The following is a 13,104-nucleotide window of genomic DNA, read 5'->3' on the forward strand; positions in this document are numbered from 1 at the left end:
CTTCTTTCAGGTTAACTGGCTAGAACCTGGAAGCTTTTCACCCTGCTGTTCCCATTGGCCAATCATGAAGGGGAACAGAAAATAACAGTCTGATACAAATCTCTGGGAAGGGGTGGAGCTTCAGGCCTCCTCTCCCACTGCCTTTTCTAAATGGCACCCTGAGGGTGAGAGACTTGGGGTTGGGACAGTCCTGGAACAGTGGGAGAGAACGCCCACAGCCAGCCCCTTTCACCTGCCTGGTGAAAACCCTTCCTGGCTGCCTACTGCTTTGTGCAGCAGCCTGCAGGAGAGCCCCAGAAACCATGCTGGGAGCACACTGCACCTCCTTAGCAGCAGAGTTGCCCCAGTGCCAGCCAGCACCTTGCTGGAGTGGCACACCAGCTTATTTTTGCCTCTGGCAGAGGCTGAAAAAAGAGCATGTTCATAACTTAGGGTTTTGTTCAGAAAGCTGCTGAGAAGCCCATAAAGTGAGTACAGTTAAAAAATCCCATTCATTTTTAATTTTTTCACATCTGTTTGGTGAAATTGATCTCTTTGAGAGTGTTCAGCATGAAAACATTTATGGGTGCGTTATTTATGAGGCTTACCAAAAGAAGAGGTGATATAGTATAGGAGAGGTAATCAGAGTTTGTCAAGGTCCAAATTTCTTGGTGAAGTTATAATCAAGAACCAGATTCCAGAGAAAATAATACAAAGACAATACCAATAATGATAACAAGTTCAAAAAAGATTCTGAGAGGTATGTTCAAAAGTATCTGGTGGTTCAAATTTGGTTAACAGTCTGCCTAATAACTTCCCTTGTAGTAACCTGCCTTAAAGCAATCCAAAATGTTAACTGTGAGGAACTATCAGTTTTCTTTCTAAGACTCAGAAGATTTTGCCCCGGGTGCACACCTGTAACTCCTGCTGAAGTTGCTGGGAGTTAACAGGGGTTCTGTTACATTAAAAGCTGCTTTTAAAAATGTGAACTTTCCCGAACACATCCACCCACACACAAACATATAAAAGAGTGGAAACATCAGAGACTTAAGGGTATTGAACAGGTGTAGTTGCATGGCATGAGAGAAATTAAACCACTTAAAACATTTAGCATGCAGGTGGAACACTTTGCAACCCCCCCACTAAATGGTCCAACAGATGATATAGTTCTTCAATCTAGACAAGACTCCACTGACATGCACGGAATCTGCAAATGCTTAATCTCCACATCAACCACTCATTCACTAGCAACCACACACCCTACCAGAGAAATACTAATCCTGGAACTTTTCCCTGAAAGAAACCCCATTGCTAACTCTGTCCACATATTTACTCTGCAGACACCATCACTTGACCTAACCACATCAGTTACACAATCAGGGGCTCATAGTCTTGTACCTCCACCAGTGTAATATATGCCATCATGTGCCAGCAATGCTCCTTTGCTATGTATATTGGACAAACTGGACAATCACCCCACCAAAGAATTAATGGACACAAATTAGATATTAGGAATCCAAATACATATAAACCTGTCAGTGAACCTTTCAGTGGAGCAGGCCATAGCATTCAAGACGTGAAAACCTGCATTCTAAAACAAAGACTCTAACACCAGATTACAAAGGGAGACATCTGAATTGGAGTTAATTCTCAAGTTTGCTACTTTACACCTTGGTCTCAACGAAGATATCAATTACCTTACACATTACAATGGCAGTTTCCACATCTTTGATATTCATAGTTATCTCAGGCAACTCTCTTAACTTAATAGACACTTGCAGTAAAAAATTTTCTTCCTCCTCTCCTCCCCACTTCTGTCCTATGTAGCTGATTCATCAGTTTTCATTTAATTTTTTTTTCTATCTTTCTGTTAAACTCTCATCATGTCAGTTTACTTTTATCAGAATTTTCCAGATCTGACGAAGTGGGTCTGTGTCACAAAACCTCATCACATAAATTATTTTGTTAGTCTTTAAAGCGCTACAGGACTGTTTGTGTTTCATTCAGGGTGTTTTCACTGTAGTCTGCAGACTTAACTCTGGCTCTTACCCAGGTTTGTGCGTGCAAAAAACTGTTCAACTAGCAACCTGGCTTTATCAGCAGCAACAACTAAAAGGAACCAATCTTCATAAACCCAATTCTATTTAAAAGCACAAGCATGCCAGAAAGTTTTCTTTGTGCAAAGAAACCTCCATGGACACATTCTAACTCAAAACATATTATTCAATTCACATGAGCTTCTGAACATCATGGAGCCATAAATGTTCAGTTCTTTTATAACACTCAAACAGACCAATGTTAATATTTCTGACAAACAGTTACACGAGACTAAATTTTTGTCTGGCTTCACAATACAAAATGGTCCACCTCTTCTTTCCCATGGCAGAGTTTGAAAAATTTTTAATCAGCGTTTCTGTCTGGCTCAAAGACATAGATCTTTATGGATCCTAATTACCAGGGTGTTCTTACTTTGAATCTATCTGCTATAGTAAGATGCATTTTCCTCTCTGAGACCCCCTGGTTATGTAACGCTGTCATTTATTATGTGGTAAAAATATCAACAACAAGCCATGCTGATTTTCTCTTTTGCTGCAGTGTCTGGATGATTCAGGTCATTGGAGGTCTGTAAAATTTTCTAGCAACCAATTTCAAACTCTAATCACCATGATGCCTCATCAGTTAGGACTGTCAGGTAAATTGTCATTAGTGACATACTGAGATTTGGGTCCAAGACTCTCATTAAAAATAATGGGAATGGTACATTTCAATTGTTCAATCTTCTGTGGAAGCTTCATCACTATTAAAGTCCTGCTACTCTTCTATCCTCTCCATCAGATTTATGAGGAAAATAACCTCATGGAAACGTCTCCATCTCTAATACCTGTGGCTCGCTTACCACGAGAGGCTCAGTACGTGGCCTCGGCATATAGGGAAAGGTCTCTCGAAGGAAAGTGGTGATCTCCAGGAGAAGTTGGCATGCTGCCATCTTCAGGGCAAAAGGGCAACAACATTTGGTAGGGTTTACAGTGCCTAGGAAACGAGATTTGTTTGGTAAGAGAACACATGATATAAAATGATACCAAGAATTGATGGACACACATGATGCACAATGCAAGGTGCATGTGAAAAGCGTTATGATTAAATTCTATATTATTTTTCTAATATTAAAAGGACAGATCCACAAATACATGTATCTGTTAGCACAAATCCCACATTCTGGCTACATCTACACTAGCCAAAAACTTCGAAATAGCCATGCAAATGGCCATTTTGAAGTTTACTAATGAAGCGCTGAAATACATATTCACTGCCTCATTAGCATGCGGGTGGCCGCGGCGCTTCAAAATTGACGCAGCTTGCCGCCACGCATCTCGTCCAGATGGGGCTCCTTTTCGAAAGGACCCCGGCTACTTCGAAGTCTCCTTATTCCCATCTGCTGATAGGAATAAGAGGACTTCAAAGTAGTCAGGGTCCTTTCGAAAAGGAGCCCTGTCTGGACAAGCCACATCAATTTTGAAGTGCCGCAGCCGCCCGCATGCTAATGAGGCGCTGAATACGTATTTCAGCGCTTCATTAGTAAACTTCGAAATGGCCATTTGCATGGCAATTTCAAAGTTTTTGGCTAGTGTAGACACGGCCTCTGTGTGGTATGTTGTTATCAGAACATCCGCTAACTAGAAGAGGTCTCAAAATATAAACTCGACACACAATACTGTATATTAGCATAACAGATTTCAAAACAAATACTTTATGCCCTTTAAACCTTTGCATTCAATCAAACGGATTCCACTTATGGCTGAACTTGTGTCCTCAATGAACATGAACTCAAACCTAAGAAATCAGCAGCCAGCATAAGTGAGGTTATCATGGCAATAACCTTGGGAAAGGGTAGCATCACTGTCATACTTGTTTTTAAAAATTGTACACATTGTTGTAAATAGTCAACATAGAAGTTCTTTGCATACTGTTAATAACTGTCCAGAAGACTAAACAAGTCAGCAGGCCTGCAACTTTGCTCTACAGAACGAATACAGATGTCACCTAGGGATGGGCTAAATGCATATTATAAAGTGCAAGAAGAAAATTCAGACACCGAGGGCCTGATTCTCTTCTCTCTGACTGATTTCACATAAATAGAATGCCACTGCCTTAAGCAGAGTGGCCTTTATGCTGGGAAAAGATCAGTTTCTTAACCACAAAAAGAAAGTCAGTAGATACATAAACAGCACTAATATACTGTACCACAGTTAGTGGAAAAACAGTAGTATGCACACACACACACACACACACACACATCAGTACATTACAGCACATACATATACAATGGTGTTTGGAGAGGATACAATGTCTACTGCTACCTTTACCTATAGTCTGTATGCGATTTGACTTTATTCTGATTACAGAGCACATCAAAATTTGTATAGCTATTTACTTTCAGAATCTGTGAATGTCAATTTTTTTTCAGAGATTTTGTATGTTGAATGTTTTTAATGATGTCCTCTGTACTGCCTCAGTACATTTATGTGTTAGAATCAATACACAGAAATTAAAATACTGAAATCAAAAATATTTTGCACAGCCAGGCCAATTTACACCAGCTGAAGATCCCGTCCTTCAATATTAAGAAAATTCAGATGTAGCTGATTTTGCAAACAATGTTTTATTTTTGTTTTTTTGTGCCAAGGATGTCTTTGAATGGCGTACAGACTTATGCCTAGAAATAAAAGTCTGATTAGTTTTATTTACATTCACAAGCAACAGTAATTGCAACTCATTCCCCTGTGTCTTTGATGATATTCTATTCTTTTGTCTCTTATTGCTTCTGCTTGTGGTATATTTTATATCCAGGCACAGAAAGAAGGGGAAAGGAATTGGTGGGGAATACAGCTGAGTGGCAAGAATGTGAAAGAGAAGAAGAAAATTAAGTGCTCCTAAAGCAGAGATTCTTACAAGCGGGGGTTCTTGTAGTAAAGGGAGTCTCCTTACTGTCATCTAAAAAGTCTTCCTCCTCATCCTCCTTTCTCAGTCTCCGCTTGGTCTCATCATCATAAATGAGGCCCAACAGGTTGGCCGGGCTCTCACTCTCACTGTGGCACAGCTCGTTGAGTCGGATGCCAATTGCCTGCCAACAGGAACGAAGAAAAAGAAAGCACAAGGAAATGAGGACCGGAGGGAACGCACCTGGACCTTATCCATTCTGAGAGCGCTGGGAATTTCATGTTAAGAACAAAACATTTTGGCATTTTTTTAAATCGCTACAGCAATTGAGAAAACTATGGGTTGGAGTTGGGTGGAATCATCACCAAATAAACTGCAAATATTTGCTTCCATTTTTTGGCCATAATTGTTGAAACGTTATCAAAATTTGAAAAAAACATATATTTGGTTGAAACACTGGAGGAGGGAACTCAGCAGAAATTTTGCCTGAATTCTCATCCTTCCCCTCCCTATTTTTTTCATCAGAATTAAGCAGTGATATATGCCATCCTCCTGCTGAAAATTTCCTGATGAGGACAGATGGTCTGGTGGTTCAGACACAGCTTGGAACTTAGGAGACTGGACTGAATCCTCTGCTCCACCTGAGACTTCCTGGATGACCTTGGGCACTTACACCCAGATTTTTAAAAACACGTAGGCCTTTAACTCCCATGGATTTCAATGGGAGTTCAGCACCTTAACTCTTAAAATTTGGTCTTAGCTTTTCTATTTCTCAGTTCCCATCTATCAAATAATAATAGCACTACCCAACTTTACAGCATGTTGGGAGGGTAAATATATTACAGGTTGTGAGGCACACAGATAAATACAGTGATGGGAGACAAATAAGCAGCTAGGATAGAGAAAGAGAAGAGAGAGACATTTCCATTGGAGGAAAACAAACCTAAAAATAATTCTCCAGTCAAATAAATAAAAACACTCTCATGCCCTCATTACTCAATGAGCTGAGGTTCTGAGGGCACTGCATCATTTTGTAGAACAGCAAGCAGCAGAAGTTTCTTTGTTTTAATAACAATTTGTCACTTGAATGCGCTTCGATTTAGAGGATATTCCTGAGAAACAAACTAACACTGATTTTTCAGACCCTCTGAATCTCACAATTGATCCACCAGAGGCACGTAATTTATCTCTAGGTTGAAGTGATACTGAGAAAGAAAAGCTGCCACAAATAGATATGATCAAGGCTCATTCCAATGTCAGTTATGGGAACATTTTTTCAGCTAAGTATTTGATGCAGCTATGGATGGTCCTGATAGAGTGCGTGTGCAGGGCTGTTAGAGGTTGTTGGTTACTATTATGGTAACAGAGTCAGATGTGTTCCAACATCCATGCGGATAGTTGTTAGTTAGGGATTGTTTCTCCCTGAGGCCTCTCTGCGGTGGACGTGAAGTGCTGGAGGATTTCCAGAACAGCTTAGTTCTGTGTATCGAATGTAAGCATTCTGCATACACTGAAGCTGCTTCTACACTCGTCCCCTCCCATCGGAGGTGGCATGGTAATGAGGCAATTCAAAACAGGCTAATGAGGCACTAATGTGCATATTCAACAACTCATTAGCATAATGACAGCTGCACGAATTTGAAAGTGCAGACTTCAAATTGCAGATTGACAGTGTAGACGCGGGCAGCTTAAAATAAGCACCTCACTTCAATATTCCCTTACTCCCACAAAACTAGATTTTGTAAGACTTGTAAGGGAATGTCAAAGTGGGGCACTTATTGGACAGTGAAAGCATCACCTAGAGAGTGAAGGCCGAGACCTTAATGGAAGCAGTATTGTGGACGTTTGGCATTGCAGCTAGCTGCAAAGAGGTCCACTGTGGGGTAGCCATAAGTCTTGAATAGGTGGGCCAGGATCTTGGAGTTCATCTCCCATTCATGTGTTGGTGAGATATGTCCACTGAGGTTGTCCACTGTGATGTGTGTTCACCCTGAAAGCAGGTTGCTACTACGTCTATCTTGTGGGGACTGCACCATTCCCAAAGTGGATCAGCTTCTATGCAGAGCATGTACAGCTTCTGTGCAGTGTGTAAGAGTGGGGTCTACTCCAGCACTTGATATAGAACATTGTAATGTAACGTTGCCTGTGAAGATCTGTACTGTTTTGTTGCAGACGAAGGGCAGGAAGGTGTAACAGGCACTGCGGACCACTCAAAACTCCAGGAGATTTATATGAAGTTTGGACTCCTCAGGAGACCAGCACACCTAGATGGTATGCTATGTGAGGTATGCACCGCAGCCGATTAGCGGGACATCCATATTGTTGGCATGCTTTGCTGGAAGGGGACTCCAATGCAAACATTGCTCAGGTTTGTCCAGCAACAGAGATATTTTGATTCTGATTGGTATGAGACAGCTGTTTGCCAATGGGGTGACAGTGTGCCGAACTACAAATGTGGCTACTGTCATATGTCCTAGCAACTGTAGGCATAGTCTGGCTGTTGTTTGTGAACTGTTTTGTGTGGTTGAGATGAGATCTGAGAGTGTGAGTAACCACTGTTGAGGACGGAATGCTGTTGCTATGGTACATTGAAGTGAATGCTGATAAACTCAAGGGGCTGACCTGGGCTCAGCCCGCATTTTTGGAGGTTGAGCTGCAGGCTGGGGCTGGTAAAGATTTTTGTAGTGAAAACAACAACTTCTGTGACACTCTGGGAAGCTGAGTCTTTTTTGAGGCAGTTGTCTAAGTAGGGAATATGATGATTCACAATATGCAGAGATACGCCAAGGCAGCTGTGAGGACTCGGGGCAGGCAATAGAAAGGCCAAAGGGGAGGATCTTGTATTGAAAATGGTGAGTGCTGATTATCAAGTGAAGAAATCTTCTGTGAGAGGGAGGCACGCCTTGGAGGTTGAGGGTGAATAATCAATCTCCCTTCTCCAGTGATGGGATTACAGTGGTGAGCATACCCGTCTTGAAATGTTGTGTGCAAACAGACTTGTTCAACTTTCACAGGTCCAGGATGGGCCTCTATCCTCAAGTTTTCTTCACTGTGACAAAATAGCGTGAATAAAACTCACTATCCCAGTGCTGTTGTGGCCCATACCCTTTCACCCCAAATTGCAGGAGGTGGTTTATTTCCTGCATAAGGGCAGTCCTGGGAGATGGGTCCCTGAAGAGGAACAGGAAAGGAGGCTGGGTAGGTGAGATTGAAAAAAATAGCAGGCAATGTCCGGAACTCATTTCACACAATCTCCAGTATTGATTTTTCCAATGTCGTGGTGCCCCAGACTGAATAAAAGACAGTCTCCAAATGGGATAGAAGTGACAGTGAGGGGCTGTGGAGAATTTGGAGCTATCTGGCCCTCAACCAGGTTTTCAAAATGCTTGCCTAGATGCAGATGGCTCGGAACTGGATGACTACTCTTTCGGTGGCTGATGCCTGGTCTGATGTTTGCATCTCTTTTACGTTGCATGTAAGGCCTTGAGAGTATGGAGAGCAGCATCAGTGGAGTCAGCAAACAGCCTGGGGCCTTCAAAGAGCAAATCCTCCACTATAGCCTGGACTTCTTTGGGGATGCCTGAAAGGAAGCCCAATGCATGACTATTGCCGTGGAGATGGAACATGCAGCAGTGTGTGCATAATCTAATGCAACTTGCAATGATGGCCTGGCAATGAGGGAGCCCGCATTAACATTGGCTTTATATTGCTCGTTTGCATTGTCGAGCACGTGTTCCATAAACATGGCCATTTCAGCAAAGATGTCATGTCTATATTTTGCCATAAAAACAACATAGTTAACAATTCAGAGCTGGATAGTGGCAGATAAGTAGGACTTTCTACTGAACAAACTGAGCTACTTCCAGCCCTTGTCAGATTGCGTTGTACAAGCATCATTTTCTTTGCCTCTCTGACTGCATCGACTACTAGGGAATTTGGGGTGGGATGCGTGGAGAGACAATCTGCTCCTTGTGATGTGACATAATATTTTTTGTCAGAGCACTTGCATCAGAGAGGGACAGTGGCAGAAGTTTGCTGGATTGTTTTGCCAGGGTCCCTTGGTGCTGCGTTCATTGGTAGCATCAACTTAGCTACAGGAGAAGCATGGAATACATTAGCTTGTGCTGAGTCTCTGGTAATTGTTCTAGACAAATGTCTACACAATCAGCCACCTGCTTGTAACTTTTTAGTGGCAGAGAGAGAGAGAGAGAGCTGGTTCTCTCTTTAGTTTAACTTTTTAGTGCAGCTATATGCTCCTTAGTTTAACCGTATAGTGCGTATATTGGAGTGTTTAATTCCTCGATCAATTAATCCATACTAGTGTAACCCTAGGTGGTCTCGCTAGTGTAAATTATGGTAACAAGGAGCGCACAGCACATTTCAGGAGCGGGCTCCAAATGCATCTTTTGTGCTGGGGATTACCTGGATGGAAAGAACGTTGGCCATGCTTGGTTCCATAAGCATTAAATGTTGCCTGGAAGGATTTAAAATCATCTCCCAAGGTAGGAGGGAGAGCCATGATGGCATTGTCTGATGAGGAAAAAGAAATATGTGCCAGTGCAGAGGAATTGCTATTCCAGATTCTTCTGTGATACATGTGCCCTCTTCTAGGTCTAGCATGGGCAAGGGGTAGGGGTTCAGAAAGGACTGTAAACCTGCCAATATCAGCATTGGAGCCAGTTGTTGAGGTGGCTGGGAGTGTAGTGCTCCATATAAAGCCCACGGATCCCAATAGGGCCAATTTGGTGGCATGGGTGGTGTACCACTAGCTACACTGAGGGGTGCTGGTATGTGGATGTTGCACTAGGAGAGGAACGTGTTTCCATACCCAATGAGGCTTCCTCTTCCTCATCACTGGACCTAGGAGGAGCTGAGCCGGCAGGTGAAAATGTGCCTGTGATTCTGTGAATAACCTGGTTAGGTCCAGTGTGAATAACCAGGTTATTCACAGAATCACAGGCACAGTCTCACGTTCCTCAACTAACATCATATATGCCATCATGTGCCAACAATGCCCAGATGCTTTGTATATTGGACAGACTTCTAACTCTCTTAGACAAAGAGTTAACGGGCACAAAACAGACATAAAAAACACTCCTGACCCACAAACCTGTTCGCAGGCATTTTAATGGAGTGGGCCATTCTGTTAATGACAAGAATTTGCATGTTACTGAAGAGGAATTTTCACAACACTCTTGAAAAAGAGGCTGCTGAGCTTTCTTCTATATTCAAATTCGACACATTAACATGTGGTTTGAACCAGGATGGGAATTTTCTGGGTCACTATAGGGGCTCTTTTGCATACTTGGCTTAATCAAATTCTTGACTCCCCTCCCCCCCCACCCTTTACTCTCTGATTTGCTCACCTGGATAATTTTTTTCTGATTTGTCCACCTTGATTACTGTTTCCGGTTCTCTGTGCCTTAAATATTGAGTCTGTTCTGGTATGGCTATGGTCTGAAGAAGTGGGTCTGTCCCACGAAAGCTCACCTAATAAATTATTTTGTTTGTCTTTAAGGTGCTACTTGACTGCTTTTTTGCTTTGATAGGCATATGAGTTGCAGAAGTAGCCAAGTCATATTGGTCTTAGAGAATCTGTTTGCTGGTCATTGCTGGAGAGCTGGTCAGGAAAGAAACTGACAGAAGGAAGGAAAGGGGAGACAAAGAGCTACTACCAATTGCTCCCACCTTTTATTGCCTCTGTACCACCCCTGTGACTCATCCACATTTGTCATCAAGGAGCATGCCCAGACTCCCCTAGAGCCAGAGGGAGAAGCCCTGTTCAGCCTTGACTGGGTTGATGACTCATCTCCATGTTCTTAAACCAAACACTCAAGTCTCCACTCACACAAACATTCATATCATAACACACAAATGCAGTCTACAGCAAGCCACAAGCAGAGTGGATGAAAGTCACAAAAGATCACACGGCTGCAAGGCTCAAACACCAATCTTACAGTAAGTTTCTGAATGTATAGAACGAAGTTGCAAAGTTTCACAAAGATTACAGAGTTGCAAGGTCTAAGATTCCAATGAGTTGCAGAGTTTAAAAGGCAGTGCAACAGAAACAATTACAAAGCTTCACGGAATCATTTACAAATCATTTACAAACCATTTACTGAAGTGGCTTAGAAGACAACTGACCCCTCCACACCCCAGCCCCCTCAGCAATGCAGTCAGCAGGAGGTTTTTGTCAGTGTCTAAGTCTGTATATTTCCAGAAAGTCCACGTGTAAAACAGAGTAATCACTCAGGTGGAGGATTTATGCAACACTCCTCAGCTATCACCAAGAAAATGGTTCTCAGTTAGTGTGTGGTGTGACAGCTGACCATGTGCCCTAGGTCTGTGGATAAACTCAAGTCTCCATAGATGTCAATACAGCACTTGTCAAGAGCAGTAACCCTGAAATGTCTTCAATTTGAACCGAACTCCCTGAACTTTCTCCTGCAGAGTATCGCTTATTTCTGTTTCAGAAGGCTTTTATACCTTTCTTCAGCAAGATCAGCTAGTTCTGACCAACATGACTACTAGTTTAAATAAAAGCATTCTCACAGATGCAAATTCTGTATACTTACTTATAAAGAGCAGTTACTATTGCTGCTACATTTGTAATCAACAGGGTTACAGCAACAGCAAATCATCAGAAGCCAGATCCATCAGAATTTTATGGCCCTCTCCCATGTGATGTTGGGGCAGGAGAAAGCACAGCATCTCAAAACGCTGTTTCAGCTTTTTTACAGAGTTAATTAATTATTCATTTTCATTGGCAAGAGCACCAACTACTTCCCTTGGCATGAGTTGCTGCTCTCATATAACAGTCTTTGGAATCTAGTCCTCCAGAGTCTCAGGTCTGGAGGCTCCCTTCAAACAAGTTTGTCTGAAACCAGAAAAGGCCACCCTGAGATGGATGAAAATGCCAAGGAAAAACAGTGCTAGTTCCAAATTACTGAGACAGAATGCAAAGGTCTTTGATAACTGGGAGAGGAACCTCCTGGATCCAGCACTATTCCATTCTAGCACAGCAGTTCCAGCGGAGCAACAGATGCTGTGCCTATGATCGTAGGAGCAGTTTGGAATTTATATTGCTACTGACCTTGGATTTAAGGCCCGATGATGCTGGCGCTCTACGAAATGAGCAGGCTACAACTCTCTTTTTCTCTCCAGGGCTACGTCTAGATTGTAGCCATAGCTTGAAATAATTTAAACAGTAAAGGCCAATAAGGGCCAGCACTTAGCAGGTATAGCCTGTTATAGCTCCAATGGAACCAGGTGGTTTAAAACATACTGAGAATTTGTCCTTAGACATCTAAAGTGGACGCTATGAGGAAGGATATTACATTTTTAAACCCTGTTCCACTGGGTTTTTAAATGCCGTACTCCATTTGATAGGATTGGCATTTTTTTTTAACTTAAAGAAAAAAAGGTGAAAACTCACATCTCCCCACTGGTAGAAGAGTTTGGCTGCATTCCACTGCAGCTTCTGGTTCCGTTTGTTCCCCACTATTGGAGATCGTCCACGGGACAGGCCTTTCTTAGTGATGTTCACATGGTGCCCTTTCATCCACTCTGGCCAATTACCACGATTGCAGCGGTGAACAAAGCGAGCACATTCAAGGAAGAGGGCTGCTCTTGCCACCACAGGAGCTTCCTGAAATTTTTAGAAAATTATATTAAAAACTACAAACTATCCAATCTAATTTAAGAATTGGCATTACCTGGATTGGTTTTCAAATGGAAATGGAGAATCACAATTAGTGTGAAGATTTCGGTAGGTTCTCTGCTAGTATCAAAACTTCTCTTATTTGGGGTACAAGACAGCTCCCTTACCTAAGCATTTCTATACCTGGTTCAGCCACTAGAGGAAGACAAAGATCCATACAGGTATTAACATGGTTACAAAAACAGGTATGTATTGCCTTTGAATTATCTGTAAAGACACCCCTGTTTTCTGTAAGTGGTGGTATATCTCACTCATAATGGAGAAAGACAAAATGGGCCATGTAAGAGTGTGAAATAATTAGAGATGTGCCTGAACCAAACCCCTGGATTTGAATAGTCCTGCACCTTAGGACATTCCAATCCAGATGTGAATTGTGTGTCTTAACCCTACATCTACCAACACACTAATATAAATGCATAAGATGTTTTGGGTTGGCCACAAGGGAGAAAATAACAAGATTATCAATC

The 13,104-nt window shown here is 42.2% G+C and overlaps 1 protein-coding gene across 3 annotated transcripts in view; it reads right to left on the minus strand.

Moving 5' to 3' along the window:
• The window catches only part of UNC80 (unc-80 homolog, NALCN channel complex subunit), a 181,778-nt gene that overhangs the window by 86,153 nt on the left and 82,521 nt on the right, over window positions 1-13,104 (minus strand). For all 3 annotated transcript variants that reach the window (XM_075000740.1, XM_075000738.1, XM_075000739.1), the window contains exons 23-25: window positions 12,353-12,565; window positions 4,966-5,101; window positions 2,876-3,009 (exon numbers count right to left, since the gene is read on the minus strand). In XM_075000740.1, the coding sequence (XP_074856841.1) occupies window positions 2,876-3,009; window positions 4,966-5,101; window positions 12,353-12,565 (483 nt within the window). The remainder of the gene's footprint in view (window positions 1-2,875; window positions 3,010-4,965; window positions 5,102-12,352; window positions 12,566-13,104) is intronic.

The sequence above is a fragment of the Carettochelys insculpta genome, chromosome 8, assembly GCF_033958435.1.
Source record: "Carettochelys insculpta isolate YL-2023 chromosome 8, ASM3395843v1, whole genome shotgun sequence".
In the NCBI taxonomy this organism is placed as follows: Eukaryota; Metazoa; Chordata; order Testudines; family Carettochelyidae; genus Carettochelys; species Carettochelys insculpta.